The sequence below is a fragment of the Hemitrygon akajei genome, chromosome 1 (genome assembly GCF_048418815.1).
Source record: "Hemitrygon akajei chromosome 1, sHemAka1.3, whole genome shotgun sequence".
Taxonomy (NCBI): Eukaryota; Metazoa; Chordata; class Chondrichthyes; order Myliobatiformes; family Dasyatidae; genus Hemitrygon; species Hemitrygon akajei.
The window spans coordinates 115,382,335-115,399,950 of NC_133124.1; the positions used below are offsets into that span (position 1 = coordinate 115,382,335).

The 17,616-nt window shown below is 40.6% G+C and overlaps 1 protein-coding gene across 2 annotated transcripts in view; it reads left to right on the forward strand.

Annotated features, from left to right (window-relative positions):
• Positions 1 to 17,616, forward strand: part of znf407 (zinc finger protein 407) — a 464,904-nt gene that overhangs the window by 283,839 nt on the left and 163,449 nt on the right. For both annotated transcript variants that reach the window (XM_073050486.1, XM_073050495.1), the window contains exon 5: positions 7,591 to 7,757. In XM_073050486.1, the coding sequence (XP_072906587.1) occupies positions 7,591 to 7,757 (167 nt within the window). The remainder of the gene's footprint in view (positions 1 to 7,590; positions 7,758 to 17,616) is intronic.

Genomic DNA, 17,616 nt, shown 5'->3' on the forward strand with positions numbered 1-17,616 from the left:
AATGTTTACTGTAGCACAATTTGGACTGTGTTTCCTGGACGCAGTGGATGTATTAAGCATCCTATTGTAAAAGGAAAGAAAAAGCTTTACCAACTTTTGTTTACAAACTGCCGGCCCATCAAAGACTTCCTTCGGCAGTGCTCTCAAATGCATGCAGCATCCTGTTCAAAATTCATTCATTCCTTTGCACCTCTGCAGTAATAGAATGATGCACTAAACAAAAGCCTTAAATGGCATCAGGTCAGAAGAAGTTTAAAAGCAAAATACCACAGATGCTGGAAATCTGAAAAACAAAACCTGCTGGAAACACTCAGCAGGTCAGGTAGCATTTGTGGAAGGAGAAACAGGGTTAAAGATTCAGATCAATGATCTTTCATCAAAGTGAAGGGAAGACAGAAATACAACTAGCATTAGGTTTCAGAGAAGAAAGAGGAGGATCAGAGAAAACACGTGAAACTTTGTAACAGCATAGATGTTAGGAGACTTTGAATGATGTGAGTGCCAGTTGAAAGACTAGTAAGTAGCAAAGTTCAAAGTAAGTCTCAAAGTTCAAAGTAACTTTATTATCAAATTACAAAAATGACACTACGTACTATTTTGAGATTCATTTTTTTGTGAGCATACTCATTAAATCCATAGAATAATAACCAAAGTAGAATCAATAAAAGACCACACCAACTTGGATGTTCAATCAGTGTGCAAAAGACAATAAATTGTACAAAAAGATAAAATAAAAATAATAAATAGATAAGCAATAAATATTGAGAACACAAAATAAAGAGTCCTTGAAAGTGAGTCCATAGATTGTGGGAATATTCCAATTATGGGGCAAGTGAAGTTACCCCCTTTGGTTCAAGATCTTATGGTTAAGAGGGAATAACTGTTCCTGAACCTCTTCTCACCTGATCTACTGTAAAATGCTATTCCCTTTCTTCAGTTCCTTCACCTCCACCGCATCTGTTCCCAGGATATGGCTTTTCTTTTCAGGACATCAGAGATGTACTTCTACAAAGAATGGAGTTTCCCTTCTTCCATTATTGATACTGCCCTCACCTACATCTCCTCCATTTCCTAAACATCCATGTTCACCCCATCTTCCCACTGCCTTAACAGTGATAGACAATAGACAGTAGGTGCAGGAGTAGGCCATTCAGCCCTTCTAGCCAGCACCTCCATTCACTGTGATCATGGCTGATCATACACAATCAGTACCCCGTTCCTGCCCTCTCCCCATATCCCTTGACCCCGCTATATATAAGAGCTCTATCTAACTCTCTCTTGAATGCATCCAGAGACTTGGCCTCCACTGCCTTCTGGGGCAGAGTATTCCACATATCCACCACTCTCTGGGTGAAAAAGTTTTTCCGCATCTCTGTTCTAAATGGCCTACCCCTTATTCTTAAACTGTGGCCTCTAGTTCTGGACTCACCCATCAGCGGGAACATGATACCTGCCTCCACTGTGTCCAATCCCTTAATAATCTTATATGTTTCAATCAGATCCCCTCTCATCCTTCTAAATTCCAGTGTATACAAGTCCAGTCGCTCCAATCTTTCAACATATGACAGTACCGCCATTCCGGGAATTAACCTTGTGAACCTACGCTGCACTCCCTCAATAGCAAGAATGTCCTTCCTCAAATTTGGAGACCAAAACTGCATACAATACTCCAGGTGGGGTCTCACCAGGGCCCTGTACAGCTGCAGAAGGACCTCTTTACTACTATACTCAATTCCCCTTGTTATAAAAACAGCATGCCATTAGCTTTCTTCACTGCCTGCTGTACCTGCATGCTTGCTTTCATTGACTGATGTACAAGAACACCTAGATCTCATTGTACTTCCCCTTTTCCTAACTTAACTCCATTTAGATAGTAATCTGACTCCATTTAGATAGTGATAGAGTTCTTCTTGTCCTTACCTACCAACCCATGAGTCTTCGCAACTTCTACCATCTTGAAAAGGATTCTGCCATTAAGCATATCTTTACCTCCTCCCCCCACCACAAGCTTTCAGCAGGGATCACTTCCTCTGCAATCCCCTTGTCTGTTTGTTTGTCCCCACTAATCTCTTTCCTGCCACTTAACCCTGCAAGTGACCTAAGAGCTACACCTGCCTATTCACCTCCTCCCTTACCTCCACTCAGGGTCACAAACAGTCCTTTCAAGTGAGGCAACACTTCACCTGCGAATCTACTGGGGTCACCTATTGTGTCTGGTGCATCTGATGCGACCTCCTCTACATTGGTGTAGTAACTTGGGTGACCACTTTGTCAATCACTTCTGCTCAATTCACCAAAAGTGGAACTTCCACGTAGCCAAAATCTTTTAATTCTCATTCCTATTCCTGCTCCGACAGGTCGGTTCACAGCCTCTTCTTGTGCCATGATGAAGCCACCTTCAGGGTGGAGGAGCAACACCTTATATTCTGTCAGTGGTAGCCTCCTACGTGATGGCATGACTATTGATTTCTCCTTCTGGTTAAAAAAAAATCTCCCCCCTGCCCCATTCCCCTCTTGGGATTTTCACCTCTTACTTGCCCATCTCTTCCTCTGCTTCCACTCCTCCTTTCCTTTCTCCTATGGTCCACATTCCTCTCCTGTCAGATTCCTCTTTCTTCAGCTCTTGACCTTACCCACCCACCTGGTTTCTCCTATTACCTTCTAGCTAGCCTCCTTCTCCTCCTCCACCTCTTTATTCTGGCATCTCCTCCTTTCCTTTTCAGCCCTGAAGAAGAGCCTTGACTGTTTATTCATTTCTAAAGATGCTGCCTTATCTGCTGAGTTCCTCCAGCATTTTTTGTGTGTTTCCGAACAAGGTGGTGTAAGACCTAAGGCTTCTGTACCTTTTTCCTGATGGTAGCAGCAAGAAGAGACCATGTTCTGGGTGGTGGTGGGTCCTCGAGATGGATGCTGCTTTCCTGCAACAGAGTTTTGTGTAGATGTACTCAGTGATGGGGCCCATGATGGGAGTGGGCTTTATCCATTAATTTTTGCAGAAGGCATACAGTGGCATGCAATTGTTTGGGCACCCCGGTCAAAATTTATGTTACTGTGAATCGCTAAGTAAGTAAAAGATGACCTGATTTCCAAACGGGCATAAAGTTAAAGATGACACATTTCTTTAATATTTTAAGCAAGTTTACTTTTTTATTTTCATCTTTTACAGTTTCAAAATAACAAAAAAGGAAAAGGGCCCGAAGCAAAGTTTGGGCCCCTACATGCTCTGTACTTAGTAACACCCCCTTTGGCAAGTATCACAGCTTGTAAACACTTTCTGTAGTCAGCTAAAAGTTGCAAAAGGCTTCTAGTTCTGCGAGATTCTTGGGCCATCTTGCATGCACTGCTCTTTTGAGGTCTATCCACAGATTTTCGATGATGTTTAGGTCAGAGGACTGTGAGGGCCATGGCAAAACCTTCAGCTTGCGCCTCTTGAGGTGTTTAGGATCATTATCCTGTTGTAGAAGCCATCCTCTTTTCATCTTCAGCTTTTTTACAGACAGTGTGATGTTTGCTTCCAGAATTTGCTAGTATTTAATTGAATTTATTCTTCCCTCTACCAGTGAAATGTTCCCCGTGCCACTGGCTGCAACACAAGCCCAAAGCATGATCGATCCACCCCCATGCTTAACAGTCAGAGAGGTGTTCTTTTCATGAAATTCTGCACCCTTTTTTTCTCCAAACATACCTTTGCTCATTGTGGCCAAAACGTTCTATTTTAACTTCATCAGTCCACAGGACTTGTTTCCAAATGCATCAGGCTTGTTTAGATGTTCATTTGCAGACTCCTGATGCTGAATTTTGTGGTGAGGACGAAGGAAAGGTTTTCTTCTGATGACTCTTCCATGAAGGTCATATTTGTGCAGGTGTCGCTGCACAGTAAAACAGTGCACCATTGCTCCAGAGTTTGCTAAATCTTCCTGAAGGTCTTTTGCAGTCAAATAGGGGTTTTGATTTGGCTTTCCAGCAATCCTACAAGCAGTTCTCTCGGAAAGTTTTCTTGGTCTTCCAGACCTCAACTTGACCTCCACCGTTCCTGTTAACTGCTATTTATTAATTACATAACAAACTGTGGAAACGGCTACCTGAAAATGCTTTGCTATCTTATAGCCTTCTCCTGCTTTGTGGGCATTATTTATTTTAATTTTCAGAGTGCTAGGCAGCTGCTTAGAGGAGCCCATGGCTGCTAATTGTTGGGACAAGGTTTGAGGAGTCAGGGTATTTATAAAGCTTGGAAATTTGCATCACTTGGCCTTTCCTAATGATGACTGTGAACAAGCCATATCCCTAACAAGCTAATTAAGGTCTGATACCTTGGTAAAAGTTATTTGAGAGCTCAAATCTCTTGGGGTGCCCAAACATTTATATGGTGCTCCTTTCCTTTTTTTCACTCTAAAATTGTACAAAACAAAAATAATACACTAATCTTGCTTAAAATGTTGAAAAGACTGTTCCATCTTTAACTTGATGACTTTTGGAGATCAGTTCATCTTCTATTCACTTAACTATTCACAGACCAGGAATGCCCAAACTTTTGCATGCCACTGTAGCTGAGGAGGCGTGCTGTCAATTGAAGACACCTTTCTCCCCACGGCGACTGCTTGACTTTCTGAGTATTTCCAGCAATATACAGCCTCTGGAAAGAATAATGCATAACACATGGGAGCTTTATGAAATTAGTGAGCAACAAGTAACATCAGTTTTTTGAGGTTTCAACCAGATGCATGTACAATTGCTTAAAACTCCACCCAGGTGTTATACACTAAATGTTGCTGTTGTAACTTTTGGTAGCGATGGTTTAGCTTGTAGCTTAAAAGCAGTAATCAATATTTATTTTATTTTACTCGTTGACTCAATTTGTTTTAAGATCTGAAAGATTTCACCCATTTTCAACAAGCCATAGGCTATCGGCTGTCACATCACTGGTTAGTAGTTTTATTGCTTATTGACATCAGCCATTGATATTGTGTCTGTGTGTGTGTATGTACATATAATTGGTTGCTTAGTTGGAAATGAGACATAATGCTTAGTCTAGAATATTTTTTTCTACTTTCCAGACATTAAACTATAATTTTGTAATTGTGATACCTTGACAGAGGCTGTAGAAACAAGGCTATAAAATAAGTAATACACAAACCTTTGTGTATTTTCTGTGAGCCTTTGAATACGAATGTGTTTTTGCTTCAATGTGCTTTTTAACTACTGTTATTTGTCTTTTTAATTTGCTTTTTTACTGCAATATCTTCAGGAATGTTCACACTTTTAAAAATTCCGTACTGCTTTAGGGCCCACATGAATTTAATTTTGATTAACTAAGGGGTTGCACAAGGACTTTTTCAGTTGGTAATTGGTTTATTATTGTCATACGTACTGAGGTACGAAGAAAAACGTTTTTTTCATGGTATCCATACAGATCATTTCACACCATCAGTACATCGTGGTTGTACAAGGGAACAGCAATAACAAACTGCAGAACACAGTGTTACAGTTCCTGAGAAAGCACAGTGCAGGCAGACAATAAGATGCTAGGCAATGATGAGGTAAATAGTGAAGGCCAAGAGTCCATCTTAATGTACAAGAGGTCCATTCAGCGGTGGTATAGAGGCTGACCTTGAGCTCGGTGTTTTCAGGCTTTTGTCTCTTCTGCCTGATAGAAGGGAGGAGAAGAGACAATATCCAGAATCTGAGGGAGCAGGAAGTGTTGACAGAGTCCATGAAGGAGGGGCTAGTTTTTGTGATTTTCTGAGTTCAGCATCTCAGGAATGAAATACTTTTCATAAAGAAAATCTAATTTATATTATTACTGTGTGAGAAGTGGATAGTGTCTCTACAACATTGTCATACGGTAAGGCACCTTCCCACAGAATGCAAAGATCTGAGCTTGTATCACTCTGCTTTTTCCAAGGGACTGTTGAAAGGCTTTATGGTGGTATTTTGTAATGAATTAATGTTGTGCCTAATTCTGTGTCTTTGGGTTGAAATTTTTGGCACTTGGCAAAATGCTTGTCTACACTTTAGCTGCAGTGATAATGCTAAGGTTAGACTTTGTAGGAACTAAGGATTTTGTTGCTTATTGCCAGGGAGAAAACTGCAAAGGCTGGAAATGTGTACCATTCTAATAAGCAACAAAAAAGATTTGTTAACATTTTGGACTGGAATCTTCAGAAGTCTGTGGAGTCTTTTGTTTTCCTGTGGCCAATCTGTTACACATTTTCAGTTATTTCATATAATTAGATAATGAGGGGATTAGATCTGCTGTATCTCAAAGTCTGTAAGCAGATTATTTTAAGGTGCACTTTCATAGATGTTTGGAAAAGTTTAGGAAACCTTGCATCGTGGATATTGGCAAGCAAAGGGGGCCCACTGTTCCGCAAATCGAGAAGTTTGATGCCAACTTGCCTGCAATGTTCCTATTGAATGATTTCTTTCTGTACCCGTCGTAACATGAAAGCTTGTGACCAGTCTCGTCATCCAACAACAAGGATGTTTAACATAGTGCCCAGACATAAACTACACCCAACTGTGAGCAGTGGACAATATCGGTGCCAGGATTGCTGACAACATATGCACAGCATCAGGCCCGTGCCGCTTGTACTTCAGTTTGACATGCTCAAGCTATCCAAATTGGTACCTTGATATGATACTTTAGTGGATGGTAGTACTTGCCTCTGATTTGAAAAACAGTTTATATAAATTTATCTTTAGTCAGAATGGTAAGTTCATCTTGCCTTAATGTCAACACTGAAGGGATGTGGTGGCTGCATTCAGCCTATGATATGTTTAATGTCATAACTTTTCCTCAAAAAAGGGGTATTTCTGTTGTATGTACAGCGCATTTTTACTAAAATAAGTGGAGTAGATATCACCAAATAGCAACCCGGAAGCACCATTTAAAAACTGATTATAAATGATGCAAAATTTCGCAGGTTCAATACTTACACAACGTGTTCAGTAGCAGACTGGTTGTTACTTCTTTTTCTGCTTCAGTCCACTACATCTCTTGGGGCATTTGCAGCCTATCTGGCTACGGAACCAAGTTAATCAATGCCTCTTACCACATGGAGTCAAGCCTTATGAGATTTGTCTAGTCACAGGGCATAAAAATATGGGAATGTGATACGGTGCAGCAACGCCTGTGATTTCAGTCTGTGTGCTGATCCAGGAATGTGCGCACCGCAGCAATGGTTAAGTTCATGCTGGTGTGATTGGTTGAGTAACCTTGCGTGGATGATTTTCCGTTTAGCCTTTACTCTGACAGCACGCACCCTGGATAAGTGAGAGGACCATACAGGTGAAATCCATTCTCACATTTGCCTTAGGGGCAACCGGACTGTAACAGAATTTTTCAAACCCTTTGGGTCCAACTGTGGAGCAGAGGATAAATGGCTGAAGTGCCTGGTGTCGACAGGAAAATCAATGCCTGGTTATATAGACGTGACAGGCACAAGCCTGCATTTCTGTCTGCACAAAGTCCACGCAGATACTATAGTTTGTTTCTAATATGCTGTATTAGGATTGTATGTGTGGTTTTAATTTTCATACCCTTTCCTGCACCTTGTATCTAAACCTCCTTCTTTTAATTTTGCACAACAGGAAATTTGTGTGCGAGATTTGTGACCGAACATTCACTGAGAAGTGGGCCCTGACCAACCACAAGAAGCTGCATATGGGCCAGAAGCCTTTCAAGTGCCCTTGGCTGACCTGCCACTATTCTTTCCTCACAGCATCTGCCATGAGAGATCATTTCAGGACCCACACAGGTTTGCACTTTAACCGTCTGAATAAAGAGATTGTTAAGTCTCTTAGCAATGTACGCCTGGCTAAAGGAAACTTGGCGGAAGTTCATGTATCCAAAATACAAACCCCATTTCCAGAAAAGTTGGGATATTTTCCAAAATGCAATAAAAACAAAAATCTGAGATATATTAATTCACGTGAACCTTTATTTAACTGACAAAAGTACAAAGAAAAGATTTTCAATAGTTTTACTGACCAACTTAATTGTATTTTGTAAATACACACAAATTTAGAATTTGATGGCTGCAACACACTCAACAAAAGTTGGGACAGAGGCATGTTTACCATTGTGTTACATCACCTTTCCTTTTAATAACACTTTTTAATCGTTTTGGAACTGAGGATACTAATTGTAGTAGATTTGCAATTGGAAATTTTGTCCATTCTTGCTTGATATAAGACTTCAGCTGCTCAACAGTCCGTGGTCTCCGTTGTCTGATTCTCCTCTTCATGATGCGCCATACATTTTCAATAGGAGATAGATCTGGACTGGCAGCAGGCCAGTCAAGCACACGCACTCTGTGTCTACAAAGCCACGCTGTTGTAGCCCATGTAGAATGTGGTCTGGCATTGTCCTGCTGAAATAAGCATGGACGTCCCGGGAAGAGACGTCACCTTGATGGCAACATATGTCTCTCTAAAATCCTAATATACGCCTCAGAGTCAATGCTACCTTCACATACATGCAACTCACCCATGCCGTGGGCACTGATGCACCCCCATACCATCACAGATGCTGGCTTTTGCACCTTTCGCTGATAACAATCAGGATGGTCGTTTTCATCTTTGGCACGGAGAACTCGACGCCCGTTTTTTCCGAAAACTAGCTGAAATGTGGACTCATTTGACCACAGCACATGGTTCCACAGTCTTTCGGTCCATCTGAGATGAGCTCGGGCCCAGAGAACTCGCCGGTGTTTCTGCATAGAGTTGATGTATGGCTTCCTCCTTGCGTAATACAGTTTCAAGTTGCATTTCTGGATGCAGCGATGGACTGTGTTTAAGTGACTATGGTTTTCCGAAGTACTCCCGAGCCCAGGTGGCTATAATTGTCACAGTAGCATGACGGTTTCTTAGGCAGTGCCGCCTGAGGGCTCGAAGATCACGTGCATTCAACAGTGGTTTACGACCTTGCCCTTTATGCACTGAGATGTCTCTGAATTCTCTGAATCTTTTCACAATATTATGTACTGTAGATGTTGAAAGACCTAAATTCTCTGCAATCTTGCGTTGGGAAATGTACCTTTTGAACTGACAATTCTCTCACGAATTTTGGTACAAAGGGGTGAGCCATGACCCATCCTTGCTTGCAAAGACTGAGCCTTTGATGGACGCTACTTTTATACCCAGTCATGATACCTCACCTGCTACCAATTAGCCTGCTTAATGTGGAGTCTTCCAAACTGGTGTTACTTGAATATTCTGTGCACTTTTCAATCTTATTTTAACTCTGTCCCAATTTTTGTTGAGTGTGCTGCAGCCATCAAATTCTAAATTTGTGTATATTTACAAAATACAATTAAGTTGGTCAGCAAAACTATTGAAAACCTTTTGTACTTTTAATAAACTTAAATAACTTAAATAAAGGTTCACGTGAATTAACATATCACAGATTTTTGTTTTTATTGCATTTTGGAAAATAACCCAACTTTTCTAGAAATGGGGTTTGTAATTCATGCACAGAGAAATTGAGCTATTATAAAAGACTCTACTCCAACCAATAAGCACTGATGAAGTTTGGATTTCACTTCTCCTGTATTCATTTCTCTCAGTCCATTAGTTAACCCTTTGAAGGCTAAACCTCCAACATTTATACCGCATCTTTATCCCAAAGAGCTCTGTCAACAATGTTTCATGCTGAGCTGTGTGTTTGGACATCAAAATCTTGATCATGCAGGTAGGTTTTTAGAAATGAAGGATTGGAGAGAAGTTGAGGGACTTAGAGAAGGTATTCCAGAGTTCAGTGCCCAGACAGCTGAAGGTCAATGGTAGGATCTTGGAATTCAGGGGTAATTAAAAGACTTTATGAGAAAAACATGGAGATCAAAGGTTTGTGGGGCTTATACAATAGCATGGTCAAAGGCCAGGTGTGAATTAAAGTTAAGAATTTTCAAATTGAGGCATTACCAGACTGAGGCCCAGTGTAAGCCAGCACACTCTGGCATATTTAGGATACAGGAGGCAGAATTTTGATAAACTCAAATCTATGGGGAATGGGTCAGGCAAGAAATTTCTCTTCAGCAAAATCTCCAGAACAGAAGAGAAACCTTGTTAAATGACTCCTAGCAAAACAAAACTTTTAGTTACAGATGGGTAATTGATTTTTTGCTGTATGATTCAAATATCAAAGTAAATTTACTATCAAAGTACAAAGATGTCACCATATACAATCCTGAGATTAGTTTTCTCTGCGGGCATCCACAATAAATTCAAGAAGGACAAAATAATCAGTGAACGAACACACCCAACAGGACAGACAAACAAGTAACCTATGTGCAGAAGGCATCAAACTGCAAGTATAAATGAGAAAAAAAGAATACGCTTTAAATATTGAGAACAAGAGATGGAGTCCCAATGACTCTCTAATCCCCACGGCCTTGTAAAATCTGTCTTCTTTACATAATAGAGCATTTCTCTACATTGACGTCATCTAGTTATCAATTCCTGACTTGGAGACTTGATTTCAACTTGCAGAGTTCTCAAATACACTTCTTTCCTTATTTGTGGCTTAAAAAATTAATTTACCCGCAGGCAGTCAATAGAAGACACAGTGTCGGTTCTTGTAGACAAGCTGAAATATTGAACAGACAACAAAAAGCACAATGTTGGTTTGTATATTTAAGCTGAGCCAACAGATAGGCAATGGAAAAGCATATTGTTGGCTCTTGTAGATAAGATGAACCAATAGGGAGAAAAATGGTATTTCACCCTTCCAGAAATCTCAAAATAACTGCATAATTGCAGTTTTAGAAACATAGCTTGAAAGGTTCTGGTATTACCCAAGCTGCCTTGAATACCATACTGTAAAATAAATGGATCACAATTGTTAGATATCGATTAACTTTACTTTGTATCAATATCACAGGTTACCTCACTTAAAATAAGCAGCTACACAGAGAGTTATCTGCAATATGTACAACTTCTTTTACACCACCCCTGAAGCCAACATCATGCAAAGCCTGGAACAGACTGTGAACCACTCTCACGTTTCCAGTGCCTTCCTCAATGAGACGCAAGTTGTTCACAGAAGCAGTCAGTGGATGAGAAATTGAGAATACAAAAATGAGTGGAGTTGAAGTTAAAAATTATCACTTAGGATCTTTAGTCAGATTCAGAAAATGTGGGAGTAGTTCTAATCTTGTTCATCTGGTGGCTGGTGGAATATGCTGCCTGACTGAAGTTTCTGTCAGAGCATAACTCAGTTTTGCAGCAGATCCACTATTGTTCCACATGGAAGTAAAATGACCCTCACTGCCTCAGTACCCCAAACCCCAAATTCCTAGAATGAGAATTTGTTGTGTTTGTTCTTCAATTGAATCCCCGTTGTTTTCTGCTGGCTCTTTTCTTGCAAATGACCCTAATTTATTCAGTTCTCACTCTCAATTAAGTCTTAGTTTCAAAATGTTATTAATTAAAGGCAATTAAGTTTTTGGTTAAACATTTCAGGCTGAATGATGGTGGTTGAATTTTAGACATCATTACATATCTAAAGAGTGCTTTTCTTACAGATGTGTTCAGGATGTCTGTGCATATAATCAAATATAGGCACAGTGAGCTACCAGGGTGATAGCAATTTTAATGAATAGCTTCGCCAGTTCGTCCGCGCCAGTGTAATTTATTGATGGGTTCATGTAACTGTGCAATTAGTGTTCTCTGAACTTACAATCACTTCCTGAAGTCTCAGAGAAACCTTTCTTAAATAAAAAGCTGGAGGCCCTGAAATAATAGTCCTCCATCTTCATTGATACAATAATACATTTGAGATATCTTAAAAATGCTTTTATATGTTTTAAACAGAGTTGTGCTGTACTCATTCATTGGGCTCTTTAATAATCAAGTACAGCTTTTCTAGTGATAATCTCCAGTCAAACTTTGATGGATTGATTTCAGCAATAAATAAATATGAGTTCATTTTCCCTTTAGTGCTGTTGGATCATAGTTTCCTGTGGCAGGTCACCCAATAGCATTGTTATCCACCTGTCATTTGTCAGACTTGGAGCACAGGTGATTGAGAGGTAATCTTATAGAGATGTATAAAATCATTGGGGGACATAGATAAGATGAATGCACTCAGTCTTTTTCCCAGGTTTGTGGAATCAACAGTGAGAGGGCATGGGTTTAAGTGAGAGAGAAAAGATATTATTAGAATCTTCAGGAACAACTTTTATACACAAAGGGTGGAACACGTGTAGAATTAGCTGCTAGAAGAAGTGGTTGAGACAGCTATATTAACAGCTTTAACAGCTTTTAAAATACAATTGGATGGTCTTCTGGTTTAGGGAGTTATGAGCCAACTGCCGGCAAATGGGACTAGGTTGGGCGGGCCATCTTGGTCAGTATGGACCAGTTGGGTTGAAGGCATGTGCCTGTGCTGAATAACGTTATGACTCTATGATTTGCTCCTGTGTTGCTAACCGTTTGAATTTTTTGGCAAGTTATTGACATCACAAAAGTAAAACTGTAACACAAATTAAATAGAAGGGCTGCAAATTGGTACAAGGAGGGAAAACGTGTGTGCTTCAGAGAGGGTGAACTTAAACAGAAGATGGATGCAGAGCATTATATAAAGTACGAGAAAGAAAGATTGTAATCGGAGAAAAGGGATCGAAAGGGAAAGTTTTTCGAGAATGCTTGTTTTATCACTAGAATAGGCAAGGAACGGAAGGATATGGATCTAATGTGGGCAAATGAGATTGGTGTAGATAGGCAAAATGGTCAGCATGGAGGTAGTGGGCCGAAGGGCTCGTTACACAGTTCTCTGACTCTAATGCTGGTTTTAAATTTATTTCAAAATTCTTCAACCATAGGAATATAAAGGAGGCATGTGATTCCAAATATATGATAATAGCACAGAAGTTGACTGGCAGTGCTACCTCTTTAAAGGGATCAATCTCACTCTTACAGAGTCAAAAGCTCTGGTTTAATATCACTGACATAAGTCATGAAATTTGTAGTTTTGAAGCAGCAATACAGAACAATACAAAAAAAAAACCAATTACAACAAGAAATAAGTTAAAAATATTAAATTAATTAAAGAGAATGGAAAAATACTGAGATAGTATACATGGGTTTGTTCATTGTCCATTCAGAAATCTGATGGTAGAGGGGAAGGAGCTGTTCCTGAAATGTTGAGTGCATGTCTTCAAGCTCCTGTACTTCCTCCATGAAAGTAGAGATGAGAAAGGGACATGTCCTGGGTGGCGGGGGTCCTTATTGACGGATACTACCTTTTTGAGGGATCGCCTTTTGAATATGTCCTGGATGCCAAGGAGGCTAGTACCCATAATGCAGCTGGCTGAGTTTGCAACACTTTGCAGCTTTTTCCAATCCTGTGCAGTGGGCCCCTCTGTACCAGAGAGTGATGCAACCAGTTAGAATGTTCTCCACAGTACATTTGTAAAAATGTGCTAGAGTTTTTGTGACATACCAAGTCTCCTCAAACTTATTAAATATAGCTGCCAGCATGCCTTCTTCATAATTGCATCAATATGTTGGGTCCAAGATGATCTCCATAGATATTGACACCTAGGAGCTTAAAACTGCTCACCCTTTCACTGCTGATCATTCAATGAGGACTGATGTGTGCTTCCTCGCCTTCCCTTTCCTGAAGTCCTAAATCAATTCCTTGGTCTTCCTGACATTGAGCAAGATGATTGTTATGACAACACTCAACAGCCAATCTATCTCATTCCAGTACACTTCCTCATCACCATCCGAGATTCTGCCAATGACAGTTGAGTCATCAGCAAATTTATAGATGGCGCTTGAGCTGTGCCTAGCCATGTGGTCATGAGTGTAAAGAGAGTAGAGCAATGGGCTAAGCACACACCCATGTGGTTTGCCAGTGTTGATCATCATCATAGAGATAGTATCTCTGATCCACATTGATTCTAGTCTCCCAAGAGGAAGTCAAAGATCCATTTGAAGAGGGAAGTACAGAGGCTAAGCTTGTTGAGCAGTAATGAGGAGATGATGATGTTCAATGCTGAGTCGCAATCAATAAACAGCAGACTCATGTGATGTGTTCATGGGACATGATCAGTGGTGAGGTAAGCATGAGATGGTGTTTCAACTGACTGGAGGCCACAGGTTATTTTACATCAGAAGTTTGCAGCTTGAGCTATTGCAATGCCGAACAATTAAACAATCAGATCTTTTTGTAAGCAATAATTTGTTTTGTTCGTTAAGGGTACAAATGAATACCAGGTGTACCCTTGCATTTAAACTAACAGGAAATAGGATATCTTAAGGTGCTGGGAATCTTGAGTAACACACTCAATTGCTGCAGTAATTCAGTGGTCAGGCAGCATCTGTGGAGGAAAATGAATAGTCAATGTTTTGGGCTGAGGGGCCTCGTCTGGTCTCCTTTGTTAGGACTGATGAAGGGCCTCTACCTGAAATGTCAACTGTTTATTTCCCTCCATAGACAGCTGAGTTCCTGCAGCATTTTGTGAGAGTTACTTTGGAAATGGAATTCAATGGATCTTGGTTAATTGAACGTTGGTTAATCAAGGCAGCCACTTATTTGGGACAGTTCAAAGAGCAAAAACTGAATGAGAAAATTGCTGGGATTCCTTTCATTTATTTGTGACACTATGACACTTAATTGGGCCAGGATACAGTTGCTAAACAGTTTCCTACTAGTGTCAGTCATGTGCATTTATGTGACCATTAGACACTACAACATGCTTGGAGTGAAGTTTTTAAATAGTGTCAGTTGTATGTGTTTGTGTTTAAAAGCAGTAATTTTTGTCATTGATAGTTGGAGAGAAATAAGCAGTAAGGCAATTTGGAACTGTTTTGGTCACTGCAGTTTTAAGCATTCATGTTTGGAGATGTGAGAAAAGGATGAGAGTGAAAATGAAACTTTCACTACTTCAGCAAGTTAGGAACTGTGAAGTATTTGAAGGTGTGAACAATCATCTTGAATATAACAATGAAAGTTGGAGAATGCAGTCGGCGAAAGCATTGTATGAAGGCAGTCCATTATCTGCACTAGGTGTCTGGGCTGTTTTGATCATTTACATTCAATCAAAGGAACACAGCAATGCACCCAGGTGAATTCCTCCGTCAATGACAATTAGGAGCTAATACACAGTTTTATAGTATTGGTAGTATTCTAATTTGCTCTGTATTTAATTTAAATACACAACTTTGTCTTTTTTATATATCTTTTTAACTATTTCCATGAAACTTAGGCTAATTGGGGCAGCTGCTTTAGTGGGCAAAAATATACTGTTCCTGATGTGACCAGAATCCACTGTACATTCAGGTGAGTCAAAGATTTATGTTCAGTTCAGGTTCCTATACTTTAGGAATACCTCAAAGCCCTGCAAAATGTGCAGAGAAGATCAACTGGAGTAAGACCAGGGTTAAGAGACTAATGCAGGATCTTTGCTCTGGAAGCTGGGAATCAATTATCAACCCCTGAAGAGATTGCATTATCTGTGATTTCTCACTAACACTGTGGACTCTATGAAGGGTTGCTGAAGGAGAAATCAACAGTTGAGAGCTGAGGTTGAGGGGGAATGTAAATATGTGTTCAAAGTTATAAGAGGCCTTGAAGAGATAGATTGGTCTTATCTGAATAGCGGTACCACTGACTGTGCAGTATTCCCTCGGTGTGGTCATTGAGCCGTACAGCATAGAAACAGGCCCTTCAGACACTGATTCCTCACTAACCATAAAACAACCACTTACATTATCCCATTCTTATCCTCCACCCATCATCTCACCTCACATTCTACAACTCATCTACAATTTACAGTGGCTATGGGTTACCTATGGGTTGTTCTAGGGTCTCATGGAAAAAGTGCACTTTCCACACAGACAGCTCGGTGGCATTTGGAGTCACGGGGAGGCAGCTTACTGGGCACTGTACAACCTGGATGTAGATGAGATAAAAGCGACAACTACAGGTGAATCGGGAGGGACCAGCATTCAGTAGTATAGAGTTGTAGCTCTCGTAAATGGAAGATTGCAACTTGTGGAGAATAGTCCACTGGCTGGAATCTGAAGCAACAAGAAAGATGCTGGAGGAGCTCAGGATGAGCAGTATTTTTGGAGGGAATTACATAGTAGGTATTTTGAATTGTGACCTTTCATCTGAAGAGATGTATTGGAAGTAAATGGGGTGACCATAGAAAAATCTGCACAAGGTTCTAGGAAGGATAATGCACAATAGTCTCATAGAACTATGGTTAGGGCGGTTTCTGCATTGCAGCACCTTGGAAACCTGGAAGTAGAAACTTCAGCATGTAATTTCAGATTGTAATAGCTAAAATTTGCAAATCATATTTCTTACCTACTCCAGTCAATCAAATCAAATCAAGCTTAATAAACTATGCATGGATAAATTTGAATGAGACAGCATTCCTCTGGGGCCATGGTGCACAACATTCATTCAAAATAACGCAAGAGAAAGTAAAAACATAATGTTAGGCAAGAAACCACACGTATAGCCAAGCAAATTGATGGTACAGCTCCCAGCAATCCAGCCTTGTCATTCCACCGATCAAACAGGGAGGGCAGCACTGATAGGAGAGGCCAGCTCCTAACCGAGCACAGACTCCACTCTACATCGCTTCCTGCATCATCTCACATGGACTGCGGCAGCAGACAAGCCCGTGCATGGCTTGTGGCCTAGTCTTTGCTACAACCGAGGTTACCCTGCTGCCTCATCGCCTGTCTCGCCACCAAACAAGAGAAACAGGCCTGTGGTGTCTTACATTATCAATGTCCAACAAGGTCTTGCGATTGCCAGAGAAACATCCAAGACAGTCACTCACGGTTACACTGCATGCTGCTTTTGTGCACTAACTCCAATGTCTTCGAGTAGCAGGCAGCAACATGGTTGTCACCCAGGTCAAATTAGAGGTGAATTAGCCTAAAGTCAGACTGAGGTCCCCTTTGTTATGTATTTTACCCTTATGGATTGCTGTCACACTTCCCTGTATGTTATGTACTGAATGTAATGTGAGATGGTGTATTTGTTTCTCACCTCTCTGTCTCTTGTGTGTGTTGATCATGTCCACCCGGCTTCTCAGTACCTTGAACATTATAGTCAGGGAGAGTTTAAACTAGTTGCCAGGGGGTTGGGAACCAGAGCGATAGCACAGAGGATGGGACAATTATGGTAAAGGTAGATGCAGCTTATTGAGAGACTAAGAAAGGATAGGCAGTGGACAGGGCAGAATTGCAGTCAGGTAGATGGGTTGAAATGTGTGTATTTTAATGCAAAAGGTCAATGATTTACTGACATGATCACCCCTTGAATTCAATTTTTGGTCCACATGTGGGCATTCCTTCCATGGCTGCTTTTCGAATGCAACATTGGGCTCTGTTGCTATCTGTACAGCAGTACGATATAAAGTGCATGAGGTCTGAAAAAGGATCTAGTGCTTTCCCAGCGTTTATGATGAATAAATTCTTCTCAGGCTTCTAGCTGGGTACAAGTATCAATTATAACCGTAGTTTTGATGTGGCAAAGATGGTGGGGTTTGTCATCGAAACGTCAGTTATAATCGATACCTGTACACGGCTGGAAGCCCGAGCAGAGTATTCATACACGAGGTCTGGTCACCATTCGAATACTGATAGATT